The sequence below is a fragment of the Zosterops lateralis genome, assembly GCF_965231275.1.
Source record: "Zosterops lateralis genome assembly, chromosome: 4".
In the NCBI taxonomy this organism is placed as follows: domain Eukaryota; kingdom Metazoa; phylum Chordata; class Aves; order Passeriformes; family Zosteropidae; genus Zosterops; species Zosterops lateralis.
Genome location: NC_139765.1, coordinates 22615630 through 22634784, shown reverse-complemented (window position 1 = coordinate 22634784; position 19155 = coordinate 22615630). Strand labels below are relative to the sequence as shown.

At 45.2% G+C, this 19155-nt stretch overlaps 2 protein-coding genes across 4 annotated transcripts; one reads left to right on the top strand and one right to left on the bottom strand.

Moving 5' to 3' along the window:
- Positions 1–1951: 1951 nt before the first annotated feature.
- On the bottom strand, positions 1952–7400 carry LOC310908328 (3-mercaptopyruvate sulfurtransferase-like). 3 transcript variants are annotated; one of them, XM_083859215.1, is made up of 5 exons: positions 6376–7400; positions 6042–6120; positions 5560–5633; positions 3546–4198; positions 1952–2937 (listed from the first exon to the last, which is right to left on the bottom strand). In XM_083859215.1, the coding sequence occupies exons 4-5, from the start codon at positions 4138–4140 to the stop codon at positions 2639–2641; spliced, it is 894 nt and encodes a 297-aa protein (XP_083715341.1). In that variant the 5' UTR covers positions 4141–4198; positions 5560–5633; positions 6042–6120; positions 6376–7400; the 3' UTR covers positions 1952–2638. The 3 variants fall into 3 exon arrangements, with proteins under 3 accessions (XP_083715341.1, XP_083715342.1, XP_083715340.1); XM_083859216.1 differs by lacking the exon at positions 6376–7400 and having other exon boundaries at positions 6042–6354; XM_083859214.1 differs by lacking the exons at positions 5560–5633; positions 6042–6120; positions 6376–7400 and adding an exon at positions 4642–4719.
- On the top strand, positions 4774–15392 carry TST (thiosulfate sulfurtransferase). The gene is made up of 2 exons (XM_083859217.1): positions 4774–5424; positions 14909–15392. The coding sequence occupies exons 1-2, from the start codon at positions 4839–4841 to the stop codon at positions 15205–15207; spliced, it is 885 nt and encodes a 294-aa protein (XP_083715343.1). The 5' UTR covers positions 4774–4838; the 3' UTR covers positions 15208–15392.
- Positions 15393–19155: the final 3763 nt, after the last annotated feature.

Here is a 19155-nt window from a genome sequence, read left to right as displayed (position 1 = left end):
TAAAGACCTGCAAAACATTTATAGTCCTGGTGTAAGTCCGCTCAGCTGTTCCTTATATCCAGTAGCATCTGGATATAGCTCAGTTATAGCTCAAAATAGGTTTTTACAATCTCCAGGCTTTGGAAACATTGTCTCCGTCTTCACAACCTCCTCAGTGCTTTGCCTGCATCACCAGAACAGATCTTAACTAAAAGGAGGGGAAACATCAGAACACACTCTTGGATAGATTTTTGATACATGATGTAAGAGGGAATACCCCAGAAAAACATAGTATCTTGCTGTGGGAAAGAAGATCTCCCTTTCTCCTCTGTGGAGAAATCAAGGCAAAGTTAAGCATCTAGGAAAAGATTTGCCAAAAGCTGGAAAGAACCACTGAGATTTTGTGGCAGAAAATTCAGCCCGAGAATTGAGTTGAGTATTGCCAAGCTTGGCATAAATACCAGAGAGGGGGAAAGGCCCTGCTAGATGTCATCAAGCCACAGGGGTGAAATGTAGAGCAAGGGGAGAGGAAAGTTTTCCACTCAATTTGCAATCTCCAGGCGAATGGCTGGGCTTTGCTGCACATCTCCCTGCAACACACAGGACAGGAAAAGTATCTCAGCCTCAAGAAGAAGCAGAGATTCCTACTGACCCCAAGGACTGCTGGATCAGTGGCAAAAAAGAAACTCAGTGCTTAAGATGCATCAAAATATATCCTGGAAGGACACACAAATGCCAGCTCCCTGCATCTATTGCAAATAAGTCTGAAACAATATGTCTATTTTCCTAATAACTAAATTTTTCTGGAGCAACAAAGCAGGCAGAACACTCATCTGGCCACATAATCACAAAATCAGCTTCTCAGTGTACTAAAGCGTGGCTTGTTTCAGAGCCCTGTGCACTCCATATACTCAGCACTCACTGCAAGGCCAGCTCCAAGTCCTTGAAGAGCTGGGTTGTCAGTCTGAATGCAAGCAGGGAAATTGCAAGCTGTCAGTCACTGGGTGGTCAGACCATATGTGTGAGTGGGGAGGACAGAGGAAGAAATAAACTGGACAGTGAAACTCCAGCTACCTAAGAGGTGAGTAGAAACAGAGCTTGCATGCATGCAGGCCAAGAAGAAGCAGCCAAAAGAGGTAAGACGAAATGCAAAGAATAAACACTCAGCAAGAGGAACACTCAGCAATAAGAATCCAGCCCTTACAGACAAACCTGTGACAATAAGCATCCACTGCATTCCCTAGGAAGGGCAACCCCATCATTCACAGATGTCTACAGGTACCTGTTGTTGCAAGCCCAAGAGAACAAACTGTCTCATTAACTTTTAAGTTACCAGTAGGCAGAAAAGATGCAGGGGTGTTTTTTTTGGTTTTTTTTTTTTTGGGGGGGGGGGTTGTTTGTTTGTTTGTTTTGGTGGGAGGTTTCTGTGGTTCTTTTTGTTCAGTTTTGGGCATTTTTTGTAGAGGAGAAAATCCCAAAGAGAACAAATTCTTGAACATTATCAGAGAACCTTTTTCAACTGCTTTCAGCTTTTAGACATAAAAGAAAAAGTTCTTGATGAAAAATAGGTGCCAGTGTGGGATATTTCTGTGTAGGTCTCAGTTCTGCTAAGTTTTTAGGGGAAGGTTAAATGGTAAGAATTAAAATACCCATGCGGTCCATTTTCCACTATGTAAGCTGACATCCAGTCTTTCAAGAACAGAGCTGTAACTGACAACTGTGGACTTTAAGGCAAAAAAGCAAATGGACAAGGACTGAAAGCAGGAAGATGGTGCAGAGACTCAAGAGAGAGGCATGCCATCTTTCCTGGGTCAAAGAGCTTGTTGAGGATAAGAAGTGTAGCTCTACTCACAGAGAGAAGGAAATATCTCATTTGAATCTCAGTGTGGACAAAGTGATTCCATAAAAACAAAATTCCTGAAAAGGATTCACCCAATCAACACTCACACGAGTTCCATTCAGCAGAAAGACCTTGAAACGTGTTTATTTACACTGTTTAAATCCCAGAATCTTTTTTTTTTTTCTCAAGGGAGATTTTGGACCATGGGGCTACAAGGGTGGCTAAGTACACACTGTAGTTACAGTCCAAGTACAAGAAGAAATAGAAATCAAGTGTCTAGCCTAAATGCCAACCTGAATGCCATATTTGCTCCTTTAACAGCCATCTCTTTCCACAAAATTTTGTACTCAAAATGGTCAGAAAAGTACATAGGTGGGACAGAGGCAGAGAGCAGAATTATGAGGCACAGTTAAATAACAATGACAATCCTGTCAATGAACATGACTGATTGTTTTGAGTCAGGAGCTTAGCTTAACTCAATTAATTTCCCATGCTGGCAGCAGCACTCTCTGCCACCCAGCTGATACGGTGAAATAGTCACAGAATCACAGAATGGCTGAGGTTGGAAGTGACCTTGGGAGGACATCTGTTCCACCCTATCTGCTCAAGCAGGGTCACCTAGAACTGGCTGCCCAGAACTGCTGTAATTCATCCTCCTAAGCAGCAGCAGAGTAAGGAGAAAGTGCCAAAGTAGCATGTGCGCATAATTGTTATCTAGTGCCTTCATCTCAAGACACTTAACCAGGAATGCTAAACCCATCTTTTCCAAATCCTATTTCAAGGCAAGCTATGTGCACAACAGGGAAACAATGCAGCTTATTACACTGTTTTTCCCTTTCCCTCAGAAATAATATTTTCAGGCTGTGCCCGCATGTACCATTCCACCCAGGCCCCATCGTACACTGCGACATCTGGCTTGCCACAGAGGTAGGCCCCCAGAGCCACATGGCAGGCAGTAACCCCAGAGCCACATGTGGCTACCATCGGCTTTAAGAGGTCCACCTTCTTCTCCTGGAACAAAGTGCGGATCTGCTCAGGGGTCTTCTCTAAGCCAGACTCTGTGAGGAAATCAGTGAAGGGGATGCTTGTTGACCCAGGGACATGACCAGGCTCAATTCCTAGAGAAAAAAACAATACAGACAGAAATTAACCTCTACTGTTCGAGACTATTGCAAAGCCTCTTCTGTTTCACTGAAAGGAATATTTATTGCTTAGTGTATTTTGTTAAAACAAGTACATTTATTTTTGCTACACTTTGCTTTATTAGATTGCTGATTACTCAGGAAGGATGGCTCTCTGTGTAACCTTCATGCCACCACATGGGCACAATGCTGTCAAGTTCCATTCTTTCCCCTAGCTCTCTCCACATCTTTCTCCCCATCAGAGCAACTCACACTGATGAAGCACCTCCACAGGCCATTCTGACGGGAAGAGTAGCACCAGTACTTGAAGAGACCTGTGAGAATCTTTGAGTGTATCAAAAGCTATGTTCCTCACCCCAGCCCCTCATGAGGAAAAAAAGATACATAGCTTCCCCACTGCTGAATTTTCATAGAGTAGCACTTGCTAGTCAAAAGGAAAGGAGGACAGGTGGACATACTGTCCGAAGTCTCATTCCATAAAAGATAGCCATTATTTCCTAGCATTACCTCTACAGGAGTCAAAGTGATGGGCTCCTTAAATTACACCTCTCTTTATAATGCCACTGTCTCAGAAGGCACATTACCATCTCGGGGCTCTGGCTCCACTCCCCAGAAGCGTCCTGCAGCACGGGCATCCACTAGTTGGAAGCGATGGGAATCCAAGTTATCTAGGACATCCTCATATGTTTTCACCAGGGACTTGTCCAAGGAGGCATGGAACTCAGATGGAGCTACCTGGGTTTTCCCAGAGCTAAGTGCATTGCCCTCTCGCTGCCAGTTCTTCAGGCCACCATCCAGAAGGGAGACAGCTTCGTGTCCAAAGACCCGGAACATCCACCATACCCGGGGTGCTGAGAAGAGACCTTGGTCGCTGCCATCATACACCACAACATGGGAATCATTCCCCACACCCAGCTTCCCCACATACTCGGCAAAGTCACTAGCCTTGGGCAGCATGTGATCATAAGGTGAGGTGCGGTCACTACACTGGTCAATGTCGAAGAAAACCGCACCAGGGATGTGGCGCTCCTCAAACTCCCGCTTCGGATCACGCTTCATCTTTGGCAAATACCAGGATGCATCCACGATTCTCAAGGCAAGGCCAGCTTGCTGGGACTTGATAGCTTCTGAAAGCCATTTTGCAGACACCAGAGCTCGGTAGAGGAGTTGTTGTGACATCACTCCTGAGTCCTGGTTGAGATTATCCAATTTCTGGATTCTGCCTGAATCCACCTAACTGCAGAAGGTAGAGTCACAAATTAGAGACCAGCCTTTCAAAAAGCAACTGGACAAAGATGCATTTTAGGACCTGTGCCTGCACAGAGGCACTGGCTAAGCCTTACAATGAGGGGCTTGAAATGCTCCAGCCCTGAAAGTAGTTTTCAAGAGCTCATCCCAAACAATGCCCCGAGCGGGACAGCCCCGGCACTCCTGCCTTGCACCCGGCCCTACGCAGCTCCTCTGGCCCCATCCATGGACCTCAGCCAACACTGACAGCAGCCAGAGCAGAGCGGGGCAGCCCCAAGGACCAAGTGCTCTGCGGTGAAGCACGGCCCCGCGGCTCCGCCCGCCCCGGAGCGCACCTGCGGCCAGGGCCTTACCGGGGCCCCGCCGCCGCCTGCTGCGAGCCCCCCCACCCCGGCCCGGCGGGGCCGCGATTCCCGCCGCTTCGCCCCGTACCTCCGTGCTGGACCTGACCGCCCGCCAACCACGGCCGCCGCCGGAGGGCGGGAGCACTCCCAGCGGGCCGGTCCCGGCCATGCGGCCGCCTCCGTGCCACCCCTTGGGCAGTGCCTCCCGCCGCCATTTCGTGTGTGTCTGGCTGTGTGTGTGACGGGAGCAGGTCCCGCCGGTGGCGCCCCCGCCGCTCCCCCGAGATGGCGCGGCAGGGCCTCAGCAGGGCGCTAGTCACGGCCTCCTGGCTGGCGGAGGCGGTGCGGGCCGGGCGGGTGGGCGCCGGCCTGCGAGTGCTGGACGCCTCCTGGTACCCCTCCAAGGAGCGAAACGCCCGGCAGGAGTTCAAGGAGAGGCATATCCCCGGGGCGTCGTTCTTCGACATCGAGGAGTGCCGGGACAAGTCCTCCCCCTACGACTTCATGCTGCCCAGCGAGTCCCACTTCGCCGACTACGTGGAGGGGCTGGGGGTCAGCAATGACACCCACGTGGTGGTGTACGACGGGGACGAGGTGGGCACCTTCTACGCTCCCCGTGCCTGGTGGATGTTCCGGGCCTTTGGGCACAAGGAGGTCTCTGTGCTGAATGGTGGCTTCAAGAATTGGGTGAAGGAGGGGTACCCCGTCACGGCCGAGGTCACCCAGCCCACCCGGGCTGTCTTTAAGGCCAGGCTGAACAGAGCCCTGGTGAAGACTTTTGAGGAGATGGTAGAGAACGTGTCGTCCCTAAAGTTCCAGGTGGTGGATTCCCGCCCAGAGGGCCGGTTTCGGGGGACAGAGCTGGACCAAGGTAATGGAGGTGGGACTGGCACCTGCCCCAGAACAGGATGAATGTCAGTACTAGACTTGGGAGTAACAGCTCCTGGCAGCCATCAAACAGATCTTACTAATGCAGAGGCATGGCTCAGCCCGACTCATTGATTACCTTAAGGGATCCACAGTTGCACGTTCAGACCCCAGTGCCGTGATTGAATGCTTTTGTTGCAGTGGCCTATAAAGCTGCAGGAGGAAATAGCAGAAGAGGGCTGCAGTTATTTGGTTCCAGGATCTCCCATCCCGCACCCTGCAGAAGTTTATCAAAATGCAAATATGGGAGGTGAAAGCTCCCAGTGGTTTGTTCAAGGTCCTATCTAAAACCAGCAGACACATACAAACTATCAGTATTCATACAGGCACCTCTCACCATAATGAGTGCACTAGCAAAAGCCACGGTTTTAGGTAATACAGTAACCCAAGGGACATTATCCTTATCACTCTGATTCCCAGCAAATAGAGAATTTGCTTGAGCTGATATTTGTTCTTTTGCTTATGTAAGAAAAGTCTGAAGCCTTTAGCAAATATATGGGGTGTCAGCCTCTTTCTCTCTTAGGTGCCCCAAGTTACAGAAACAAAAACTGATTTTGTTACCTCGGTGAAACACTGGACACACAAGTGGCAGAGGTGGGAGATGTCCTGCGCAGTGAGGACAGCAGCTACAGCAGTGTGCCTGGAATGGAATTGAAGTTGGTTAAAGGAGGCCCTTGCTGTGTAATTTAAGCTTTGGTGTATCCCAGAATAACCTCCCCTCTGGGGTGTGAAGGAAACTTTCAGGAGACATTCTGGCAATGACACTCCCACCACCAAAGAGACTTTAACTACTGGGACCAAAACCCCTTCTCAGCGGGGAGCTCCACTAATCTGATGTGTGACCCACTTGACTTCCTACACACCTGGCACACACACTCAGATCAGGTTTTCTTACCGTCTCAAGTATGGGTTTTCCTTAGCAGAGCCTCAAAAGTCTGGTTCCTTAAAGCAATTTATTAACAGCACAAAAACACAGAAGCAGCTTGAGCCTGTGCCTCCGAGGAGGGACTTAAACAAAGGAAACACTAAACTTTTATGCTTTCCCAGTCTGACAAAGTCCTGGCTCTTCCAGCTGAGTCCTTGGCTCCTGCTGTGTCTCAGTGTCAAGTCACCTGGCTGTGCCAGAGGTCCTGTGCTCTCTGTTGTGCAAAGGGTCAGGACCATTTCCTGGCCTCTTGCCTGGGGCTCTCACCACCTAGAGCTCAACCTGCAGCTGACAGTGCGGCTGCACACCGAGATACCTGCACTGAATGTGTTCCTCAGCAAGGGAATCACAAAAATGGTTGGAAGAGAATTTCTAGAAAAGCTCAGCAGCAGCTCTTGGGTCTGAGCAGAGCCCACACTGCCAGAACGTGCAGTGGGTTTCTGTGGTACCCATGCCGTGCTGCCCTATTGCCCCACAGGTTATTGCTATTCTGTCCTGGCTGTTCACATATTTGTGCGCTGCTGTACAGCCGGTTAGTGTGACAACACTTCCTGAAGTATATTCCTGCATCCAAACTTCAGGAGCTGTAAATTACTCTGTACACTTGGGTCGCCCAGGTGTCTACAGGGAGCCCTCCAACACATTTGACCTGCATGAAGACAGTGTGGGAGGTGGGAGAGGTAATTGGGAGTTATGGAGGAGGCTGTGGCAGGGCAAAGTTAGGCTTATCACTCATTTTATTTCTTCTCCTATCCAGCCCATCAAAGTGAAGGTTGAATTTTAACTTTGAAATGTGACTAAAATGCCCCTTGCTGCGAACTGGTGGATTTTGCATTCTTTCCCAAGGTGAGAGTTGTCACCAGATGGCAAATACCCCGGCCCCAACAGCATCTTCAAAACAGATTTTTCCTTTGAAATGAGTCAGCATGGAACAACTTATTTGTGGTCATCCAGTTTTGCTTCCCACAGCAGATCCAGCAGGATAAGCACTCCAGCTGCAGCTGTTCATTCCATAGGAGCTTGACAGCTCTCTGAACCAAGCTAGACAGTAGCAGCACATCAGCCAGCAGTGGGTAAAAGACAGTGCTTACACCTAAAAGAGTGATTTGAAGTCAATGCTGATTAATTGCAGGGGTCATCCAATCAGGGAGGATGCAATTTAGAAGAAGACTGATGGCCTTCAGGTTAGGGAACTTGCTGCCTTCTCAGGTGATTTCAGCTTAATTATTGCTTCAGTTCTTGACTTCCTAATTAAGTCAATTAATCTCTCCTGTTCTGTGAACTTCATCTCTAGGAGAGGCTAATTGCAGCTGACTCTTTGCCTCTAGTTTTTCAGTTCTTTGTGGTAAGAATTAATTGTCCCGGTTTTATTTTTATCCTTGCTGGGATTTAGACCTCTGCACTGGTTAAGATAAGCCATAATAGAGGACTAATTTTTATTTGCTGGGAGAGGTTCACCAAAGTTTCCAGAATAGAGAAAAATTAGTATCTCTATAGGCCAGGTCTCATAGGTCCTAAATGTTTTGGATTGGTCCATATTGCTTTGGATGAAAAGCTGGATGTTCATGCAGAGTGTGTAGCATAAGCCTGACAGATGTGCAGCCCTGACCTATGCACTGAGTAGTTCGAGGTGTCTCTGCACAGTGCTGTGTTTCTGCAGGATCTATCTGTCCAGGGCGGATGTTAAAAATAATTACATGACAGTTGCCAGTGCTGACCCTCTCTGACTGTCGGGCACTGAAAACTGATGAACAAGAATTACAGTTAACCAAATGCATGCAGAAAAGTCGTGAATTTCTGAATTCTTTTGTAGATATCTGAGAAAAGAGGGGAAGGTTGCCAGGCAAGAACTCTATAATCTAAAAAAAGAGAGCAAACCCAAAATTATATAATGAACTTACAGGTGTTTTTCTTCTGTCCTTGTCTCCCTTCTGCATATAGAACTCTTCAGATTTTGCCCATTTTCCTAGCTCTCCATCCTACCTGCCCCAAACATAAAGCTTTTGCTCATCTTGAATGTTCAGTGGGAATGAGAATGAAATGTACATTTTTCTTCCCCCTCTTCTCCAAGAGGATTCTGCGGCTGGAGTGGACTGGCTTTGCTTTGATAGTGTAATGATGCTTGGAGCACAGCAATGGAGAGTGAGAGACTTTGTCAAAGTCTGTTTCACCCCACAGGGACCTAGAAGAACTCTCAAGGAGCTGGCCAGGACCAAGCCTAAAGTGTTCCTTACAATGTGTTCACGGTAGGTTTGGCAAGATCAGTAATTTTCCTTTCTAAGACATGCAATTTGAATGGAAGAGAGAGATAAACAAGGAGGTAACAGAGGAGGCATTTGGAAAAGAACTACCTGCAGCCAGCACACTCCAACGCCACAGGGAGTTAAATATGGGGAGAGCAAATATTTTAACTTTTTGACATTAAGAAATTCCATCTGGAGTTTTCATCAGAAAGGGAAGGCTAGAGAGAGGGGCTATGGTCTGAGTTAAATAGCCAACAATAAAAACATTATGTAAGCAGAGAATCTAACAAATGTGGAAAGGGGGATTAAGTAGTGAAGAAGATAACATATTACAGGTGTTCTGGTTTGAAAGCAAAATGAATGAGAGGCTCCAAGTCAGAGATATAATTTAATAAGAAGAAAGGTAAAAAGGTAAAAGTAAAATAAAATAAATGCAATAACATAAAGGATCACTGACAGAGTCAGAATACAACCTGAGCAGGATGATGGAAGCAGTCCAGGTGAGATGCTCTTCCTGAAGCAGTGATCCTGTAGAAAGGTCTGGCAGCCCTGCTCCTCTGGGAATCCAGTGGATAAGTGCTGCTTGCACTGTCCCACATACCAGCTTATATCCAGGTGAGAATGCTTGGCTCCTCCCCCTGGGCAGAGCATCTCACAATAGGATGAGGAGGGTGAAGTGGGTCCTTGATGGCCCATTAAACAGAGATAACCCCTGGAGGGAGTTACCTGTGACTCATGGGCCAGGTGTTGATGGGCCGTTAGCAGAAGACAGCCCAAAGGCCATTAGCAGAAGACACCCTTAGGAAAACACTAGCCCACCTGGTTTGAACAGTTCATGAAGATGGTGATAGAATAAATACTTTGTGTACATCCTACACTGCAACCCAGGACAACAGGTTATAAATTGTGAGGAAGGATTGCCAGACACCAAGCTGAGTGAGACTTGGCAAAAGGAATTAAATAACAAAAACCTCTGGAACAGAGTGAACAAAAGAGAACAAGGAGAGAAGGAATAAATAAGGTTGCAGTGCAGTTAGCAGGGGTTCCAGGTGGAAGATTATTTATGTGTGGTCTTAGCGTTATACTGAGCCATGAGTCTGTGCTACCATGCTTTCTTCTCTCCTAAGGATAATTTTGCAGAGCAGGGAGAGGGCTAACCAAAATATATCCCCATGCTCAAATCAGTGAGGTAGATGATCTCAATCCCAAATATGTGTCAAAAAATCAGTCATGTGACATTGCAACTTCATGAGGCAAGAATTTGATAAATTTATTCAAAACACGGTTCTGTGGGACAGAAACAATTACAAACGTCATATTTAGAAAAGGGATTACAGCACTACTGAAGCAGCTGCTGGTCTAACCTGGGTAGACTGGGAGGCTTTCAAAAAACCCTTCAATAAAAATATTTTAAACAAAGGTTAAATTGCATAAAATATGTTGGTAGACTTGCACTACAGCCAAGGGCTTTATTGCCTTGCCAACAGAATTGGTTGGCCAGATAAGAGAAGTGGGAACACACATGTCTGGAAGTTATGTCTGGTCTTTTCTTCCAGCCATTGGAAGCACCTGCAAGGTAGAGTTGTGCCATTTGGACTTCATTAATGCTTTGGGCATAACATAGAGGGATATTTATTAGCTCAATATAAGGAGAGGGCAAATAGCACAAGTATTGTTAGATTTTAAAAATTGACTGAAAAGGAGGTAAGTGAGATTAGAACAGCATGTACTGAAAGAAGATCTGTGGGGCTGGAAGTTGCCAGCATGGTCCCGTCATTAAGCTTCTCTGTTTTGCTTTGTATTTTCCTGAATCATCAAGGCGTTGAAAATAGGGAGTTGTTACTGAAATGTGCTGCTGACACAGCCATGGGAAGGGCTAAATGATCACATGGGGAGTATTATGTGAGGTGCCACCTGCAGATGTACAAGTGACAGGAAGTATACAGAGAGCAAACTTGAATGCTTAGTAGCCCAAAACACTGAACTGCTTGTGTTTCTCCTACAAGGTGATGACCCACATTTGGAAGCAATAGAAGAGGGTAAGACCTGGATGAATTAGTTGGGTGCAGGAACATCACATGTGATTTAGCCGTGGCAACAGCCTTGGCAACTCCTGTCTACCATCTGTGATGGTAGGAAATGCCACTTTATCCAGAAGCCTGCTGGATGCCTAGAGCTGTTTCTAGGGTGGCCAAGACAGAGAAAAGCATATCTAACAGGTTCTTATTGGGTTTAGGCTAAGGACATGAGGTTGTTGGGAGTGCTGAGAGCTTGCCATCAGTCTGATGGAGCAGTAGCAGAAGAGCAGAAAAACTATTTTGGCCATAGTGCAGTGTTAGCTCAAGGATTCTTGGTGAGGGTTTTTTTATTTGAGATTTAGATTGTTTAAAGTTTTTGGCTTTTTAAAAGCTTTGAGTTGCGTTGATATAAAAAAGCGAAGTCTTCAAAGCTTTGTTTTTAAGTTTTTCATAATGTTTATTATTTGATATTTTAGAATTTTCTCCACTCCCAGCCAAAGTCTAGACAGCAGTTGAGACATAAAGCAACTGCCCACCAGTGAAATGTCACCTTATATTTATATAGATGACTACGTATTGGTTATTTACTATTTTGTACTAATGTCTAGTGCTTACACTAAAAAAGTCATTTCTACTTTGACCCAATCCACTCTAACTACCTTGTGTCGTCACCACTCCAAAAGATAGAAGACAAAAAAGAAAGAAAAAAAATACAAAGTGCCACCCAAATTCCACCATTTTGTCCCCTATTTACTTCTATTCTAAGAACCCTAAAACTACTAAATTTTTCATCTTCCACTATACTAAACTATTGTTTTCACTTCTTAGTGATTGGCAATTCTTCTCTCTGTGTCGAAAGTCTCTCCCATAGACTAAAATCAAACCCAGTGTTTTCTGGGCTGTGTGCCAAAGTCTCTGAGCCCCCTAAACCAACTCCACACCCCCCTGTCCAAAGCTCAAATTCCCTTCCTCAAGTCCAAGGTCATCCAAGGGAATGTCCTGGACTCCAACAAAGGATAAATGGTGTATCGACTGACTGTGATGACCTGAACACTGGAAATTAATATTCCTCCTGACATGAGCTTGGAGGTGCATCAGTGGGAAATTTCATTACAAGAATCCAAACTGTTTCTGAGATGGATGCTTTTTTGAAAGGTAGCTTATAAAATGACTGCTGAGGTAGCTGGAGCCCAGGCTCTGTAATCCTAGGGTTCCTTCCTGGTGTTTCTGACAGTGACTGCATGAATCTGGTCTAAAGTATCATCCTCCATTTCATGTGGGACAGGAGCAGGTGTATCCTCTCCCCTGTTCAGATTCCAGCTGCATCCAGTCTTGCTTTCCAGTCCTATGTTTCTGTGCTCTTGACCTAGCAGAGAGAGATTATAAAGCTTCCTCAGCCACTTGAGAGCACTTCTTAGGCAGTCCATGGGATTGTGGTTGGGCAGTTTCAGCTCTTTCTCTCAGCTGAACACCCACATTTGTGAATGTTTCTACAGAATGCAGTTTCTACAGAATTCCCCGTCTTTCACTCGCAGAGTGCAAGCACTGATCTCCTGACTCTGACAGATTTTTGAATCTATGGAGCAAGAAAATCTCCCTATAAATCAAAGTCAAAACTGCTCTAAAACGAGTGGGTTTTTTTCAGGTCTGCTCAGCTCCTACTTGAAGAGTTGTTTAAGGGTGGTGAGTTGTCAGTCTCCAAGTAAGAGGGATACAAACCTATTTCAAGGTTTGTGAACAGTCTAGAAAAACAATAATGATCATGGTGCCTGGGACACCTAGGAAGTGAATTGATGGTCCAGCAAGAGTTCTCTTTTACTTCATCCTCAGGATTTCCTGATCTCAGGACACTTCCCAGTGCCCTGTGATGGCTCACAGACTTGTCTGTATTGGGGTGTAGTACTGTACCAGTACTGCAGCAGAGCCTTGCAGAAATCCTTTGCTGAATGAATCCTTTCCTGTTTACTCTGTGGGAAAGTGGTAGCATAACCCAGGCACATAAGAGGCTCTAGTAAGCAGCTTTGCAGTCTGAGAACTATATACAAGGTTTTCTCAGTTTTTGCTTCATTTTTTATTTCCTCTCTGTCATACAGACACTGTATTGCTGAGTCAGTTTTGCAGTTCTCTGTACTAAAGTGATGAACTGTTGTCTTCTGGAACTGGAAAAAACGTAGTGAAAGCATCAGTCCAAAACGCTGCCTCTTTTATTTTTTCTTGTCCTTTTTAAATGTTAGTCCATGCAGAAGTCAGCAGTTTTTCTCCCAGCTTCTCTCAGTAATGCTAAACGTTCCTGAAGGATGCATGAGGTGACTCCTAGACAACTGTGCTGTATTTCTACTGCACTCAGGGAGGATGAATCAAGAGACAAAGAAGGTCCATCTGGAACAGGAGGAGAACTTGTGAAGCTAACTCAGGGCAGCTTTGATTGTCTTTAGGCTCTGTCTTTGTCCAGCAGAGCAAAAATTCCTTTCAATTCTGTGCCAAAACTGTTTTCTCCTTATATCTCACCATGTCGTATTACCACTCTGCATACTGATGAAACTGCAGTGTCATTATGTGTGGGGTCAGTCTCTGTCTAGGTATAGTTTAATCATTTGACTATAAAGTCAATCATTTGACTATAAAGTTTAATCATTTGACTATAAAGTCAAATGATTAAACTGCTCAAATCTCTCCCCTCTCTCAAGACCAGTTATCCCAATGATTTGTACAAGTGGAAAGCTCCCAGTGAAAAAGATTACAATTCATGTGATTTTTTTTTCATATCTGTCTCATTAGAAGTTCAAACCTAGCAAGGAACCATTCCCTCAAACACATTTTCAGTGTAATGCATAATGGTTTTGGCTCCAGTGAGGCTTGATCCAAAGCTTCTCAAAATGATTGGAAAAGCTTCCATTATTAACCCTTAAGAGTCTGAATTTGAAGGGTGTGATGCTGTCATGGTTTGAAAGCAAAACAAGTGAGAGGCTCCAAGTCAGAAATACAATTTAATAAGAAGAAAGGCAAAAAGTAAAATAAAATAAAATAAATGCAGTAATACAAAAAAACCACTGACGGAGTCAGAATGCAACCTGAGCAGAATGCTGGAAGCAGTCCAGATGAGATGGTCTTCCTGAAGCAGTGATCCCGTAGAAAGGTCTGGTAGCTCTGGTCCTCTGGGAATTCAGTAGGTAAGGGCTGCTTGTACTGTCCCAAATCCCAGATTATATCCAGGTGAGAATGCTTGGCTCCTCCCCCTGAGCAGAGCATCTCACAATGGGATGATGAGTGTGAAGTGGGTCCTTGATGGCCCATTAAACAGAGATAACTCCTGGAGGGAGTTACCTGTGACTCATGGGCAAGGCATTGATGGGCCATTAGCAGAAGACAGCCCAAAGGCAGGGGGCCTGGGAAAACACTGCTCCACCTGGTTTCAACAGTTCATGAAGATGGTGATAAAATAAATACTTTGTGTGCATTCTACACTACAACCCACGAAAGATGCCTTGTCCATCTTATTTTTATATCTGCTACTCGCTGAAGACCTTGTTTTGATGTGCAACTTTGAACTTGCCTGAAGTGGTCAAATACACCAGCAGAAAAACAGAACCTGTGCTGGTTTCATCCATGAAGTAGATAAGAAGTGATACAAAATTTAAATTCTGATTTCTCTGACCCCATTGTCCCAGGACAGCTGCCTCAGCAGTGGTGTAGCTGACTTTAAGGTGCTTTGTGATTTCTTATTTATTTTTCTGAAATACTATTTTAAAGTGATGCAGGAATAAACTGCGAACAGATAACCACTCTCACAAATTCCACATATAGGACACATTTCCTGCTTCTGAAAACTGTCACTACATACTGCTGGCATACCAAGGGAAGGTTGAAAATGCATTGCTTTATTCCTCTTATCACCGGTGCCCCTAATGCCTTTGTTAAGGCATTTTCTGTGGAGCTTCTTTGATTCCTGTCATGTCTGGGGCTTCTTCAGATTTCTACATCTCATTGCTTTCAGTGAGGAAATAGTTTGGTAAATATTCTGGAAGTTTTGACTTCAGCAAAGCTGAATAATATTTGTCCTCTTCTTTTTAGCCCAATACCACTTTGCATCTTCATCATCAAGTGGGAAAAATGAGTCTTTTTGAGGGAGTAAGACTCCCTCCCTCATCTGCAGTGATATCTCTAATGTCTTTTGTGGGTGTCCTTCATCAGCTATGTTAGTGTGTCCTTGCTCACGTTTCCTTTTCTGGTTCACTCTTGCAGGGTTGGAATCTGGCCACATCCCTGGTGCTGTGAACATACCCTTCCACTCATTCCTATCAGAAACAGGGCATGAGAAGAGTATTGAGGAGATCCAGGAAATATTCCGTGAGAAGAAAGTGGATCTCTCAAAGCCGCTGACAGCCACATGCCGCAAGGGTGTCACGGCGTGCCAGATTGCCTTGGCAGCCTTCCTGTGCGGCAAGCGTGACGTGGCTGTGTACGATGGCTCCTGGTCCGAGTGGTTCCATCGAGCGCCACCACACTACAAGGTCTCGGAGTTGAAGCGCAGCAAGGCTTAGAGAGAGGGCTGTGTCTGGGGCAACGCAGTCTAGCAGCTGTCTCCAGCCCAGGATAAAGAAAAAGGGAGGAGGTGGAAGTAAAGAAAAAATTGGTTGGTTTAGATTTTGCCAATTTTTTAAAGAATTACATTAAGTTTCTACTGAACTTTTGATTTTTGACAATTAATAAAATCTTAGATGATGTATCTGTGAATATTTCTAATTTTCCTCTGTTACCTGCAACCTGGTTGTGTTGGGTGGGAAAAGCTGCTCTACAGCATGAAAGAGAGTTACACTGTGCCTGAAGACCTGCCAAAATTCCAGTGGCCTGGTGAAAGGTCAGGAGCAGAATGAATGCAAAGTCCAGTGCTAAAATACAGCACTGGGTACTGGACATGGGGAGGAGCCAAGCTGTGGTTTTGTCATTGACTCTATGGAAGATTTCTTGCCAGCCCACCATCTTCCCATTTGAAATGTGGAAAATGGGGTACCTCCCATATGGCAACTGGACCCAACCCACAGGGAGGTGTGTTGCTTGCCTGGGGTCCAGATAAGGGACATCAAAAAGAAAAATATGGTATCAACTGGTATGGCCCACTGATTATTACTCACTACTGGTGTTCCAGGTAGGCAGCAACAAGGTCCCAACAAGAAGGCTGAGGTCAGAGAGCTCATGCGAAGCATTTCAAGATGCTAAAAGATCCATTCCTGCTGGAATACAGTCCTGTTGATTATCATGACTGTGTTGGGAAAGTCTCCAAGAAATCCTGTATGTGTGATAAGAACTTTTGGGCACAGGTATTTAATGAGAAATGAGCCTTTTACTCTTCTCCTTGTGTGTTTTTCCAATCAGCGAGTGTAACCCTTCCCCACAGCATGTGACTCCTGTTTCCCATGGAGCTGGAGCCTGCAGCTCATAGAGGGAGGGAGCATTGTTCCCTAGCAACCATCTGTACTCTTCAGCCTTCATCCCACCTCCATACCTGGACTTCAGCAGGACCTGCCTGCTTGCACGAGCCACCAGTCACCACACCAGAGATCATGGACCAGGTGCAAGAGGTAGTTGTGGAAGAGTTTTTGCTTCATAGTAAATCATAGATATTTGGATTTTTTTTAATTTGAAAAAAAAAAAAAAAAAGAAAGAAAAAAGAAGACGTCATTTTCACATCCATGGGGCTCCTCAGGTTTGGAAAGTCATTGAAACCTCACACTTTGGAGACCCAGTTAAATGGGGAAGGCCTATGAGACCACTCTTGGCCACATCTGGTGGCTGGTGAGAGTGGCCAGTTCCCACACCTGTCTAAGGAGGTTTTCTGTCTGGGAAGAACAGCTCCCTCTTTCCTCAAAGGCTGCATGTCAGGAAAGTCAGAGTGTTAGGCTATGCTAAACATTTCGTTCAGAAAGAAAGATCATGATTAATCCATTTTAGCTCTTTGATCAAGATACATCTTTTCTGATTGGTTGCCTATTGTCCCTCACAGAATTGGTTTGGCAAAGCAATAAGCAGACATACTTCCGTGGTTTCTCTTATCCAGGAGGATGGTAAAATGGCCTTAAAGTCCTTCTTGGCCTCAGGATGTGGGATTCTCTGAGCAGTGCTTTGACTTTGGACCTTCAGGGTCAGAAATAAAATGAAAAATAACCATCACATGCAGTTGCAGTATTTTTATAATAATAGTGATAGCAACATCATATACAGTTACAAACTAGAAAGTAGGAACAATTGCTGGCTTTGGTGTCATTTTGTTCAAGAGGAACTGGGGAAATAATTGATGAAAGGGATTTGGGAAATGAGCACACTGTCTCATTACACAGAAATTCTGCTTTGTTGAAGGAAATGGGAGAGGAGGAATTTCTACATCAGCAGACTGGAAAGTTCTTCCTACTGAATATAGTAATAATAACAAACAGACATGATTTTGTTTTAAGTAGGAGGTGGGAGTTAGCACAGCAGTTTATTTAGCAGCAGCTTCCTGCACTTTGATCATGTGTAAGTGCATGCTTCTTCTTTAAAAAGAAAAAAAGAGTAATACAGAAAAAAAAGCAGATCATTCCCTGTGAGTCAGGACTGGCTTCCTCTCCTCATGTCTTGTGGCCCTGTTCTTTTCGTGGGAGAGGCTCTGCAGAGCATGCAGCACTGACTCCTGGAGTCTGGCTGATACAGTAACTTTAGCTTCAGGATCCCAATACTGTGTAAGACTTGGTGTTGCAAAGACCTGTCTCAGTGTAAAACCAAGCTGCTGCTGATTCAAGTCAGTCCTGGTGGAGCACTAGGCTTCCTACCCCATGGGCTGGCACCTTCATTCCCACAATGCCTCAAGATCAGAAGGTAAGCCCTGTGTCATGTCCTGAGCTAATCTGATGAATCCAAACATACATTCCTAGCTGATCCAAATGCCATTTGTCCTGCTGTTAGTGCCAGCAGGCTCACAATTACAGTATTCCACCACTATGGGCCAGGGCTTCAGTTTAGCTTGTCCACCCCTGGGATGAGGAACACAGCCAACAAGCAGGACATGACAGAGGGTTGGTTGCACAGACATTCCCTCTGCAGGAAAGGCACTTCTTTTCCTAGTTGTCCCATGCAAATGCAATGCCTACAGAAGCTGCTAAGTGAGACTCAAGGACACACCCAGGTCCTAGGCATTAGTCATAGCTCAAAGAGGTGGAAATGCCAGGGGTTTGCTGCACTGTGGGAATGTGGATTGACAGAGTTTCCCTGTTCTTTGTATTTCCAGAAATATCAAGCTCAGGACAATGCAGCATTAGAAACGGGACAGAAAGGACCCAACGACTGTACTGAAATGACAAAAAACTCCTTGACCTGGGAATCTCTTTCAGATTACCAACAACTGGGTTACAACCTGAGAATAAATGTCTTCCAAGGTGAGGGGACACAACGGCTGCCCCTGACCTTCAAAGCTGGTTCCATCTATGCTTTGTCAGGGCTCAGGCAGCCATATTGCTGTAGGTAGAGATCTGACTATAGGTAATACTCACCTTTCCTTCTTATTCCTTCTATCCAAAGTCACTGCTTTTCCACGCTGTGGTACCTGAGGAACTGGAATCTAGACACTCCCATTTTATGTCTTCTATCCCTTTCTTTTCTTTCACTTTTTTTTTTTTTTCATCACTGTGAAAAGTGAACAGGAATCATAACCCCTGTCATCCTGTTGTCCAGATATTCAATGTTCCCTGTCATCTCCAGTTGCTAGTTACTTCCAGTTCCAGTGCCAACATCATTTCTCTTCCAGACCTTTAGATCTGTAGAGCTCTGAAATACCTTTCCCAAACCTCTGTTTCCAAGGTTCCCCAGGATCCCTTCATCTAAGCAAATATTGGAAACTTAGCATTCATCCAAGAAACTCTGAAATAATTCTCCCTGGTTCTAGTTTTGCATGTTCCAGCATAAGGCATTAGATTCCTTTTCCTTATATGCCTTATATTCAGCATGTTCCCTGACAAGACCTTGCTGGATATCGAGGACTGCATTGTCCTGGGTTTGTGTGGTCACACAGAAAAGGACATCTTTCCTCAGGGAGCTCAGAATCATTATTGTCAAGACAAAGACGTGATTAAAAGGAAGGTGAAGAGGAAAGGATTAGAGATTAAAATAAAGCCCCCTCGTGGCTAGAAGTAAAGAGGGGATGAAAAGAGAAGTCACAGTTGGCAACTCTTTGTTAAGTATTGTGGCAGAAAATGAGATCAAGAAGGCCTGGAGTGGTAAGATGGTTAGGGATTTTGTGGAGTTGTGCTGCTAGTTGCTGCTAGTAGCTGCTAGGAAGCTACTCACATGGATGAGGAGATTCAACAGGAGGTGAGCACTTGACTGAAGAAAGGGCAGTGGGATACAAATAAAGATGATACCTTGCAGCACCCTCTGTGTGTATCTCATACTTGAGGATGAAAAGCAGATAAATGGGCAAATGTAAGCAACTTCCTGGGTAGTGATGATGAAGCTATTGTTCA

Coding starts and splice junctions, on each gene's coding strand:
- LOC310908328 (XM_083859215.1), bottom strand. CDS start 4,140: ATGTCACAACAACTCCTCTACCGAGCTCTGGTGTCTGCAAAATGGCTT. Junction 2,938..3,545: donor GGAGCCAGAGCCCCGAGATG/GTAATGTGCCTT, acceptor TTTTTTCTCTAG/GAATTGAGCCTGGTCATGTC.
- TST (XM_083859217.1), top strand. CDS start 4,839: ATGGCGCGGCAGGGCCTCAGCAGGGCGCTAGTCACGGCCTCCTGGCTG. Junction 5,425..14,908: donor GGGGACAGAGCTGGACCAAG/GTAATGGAGGTG, acceptor TCACTCTTGCAG/GGTTGGAATCTGGCCACATC.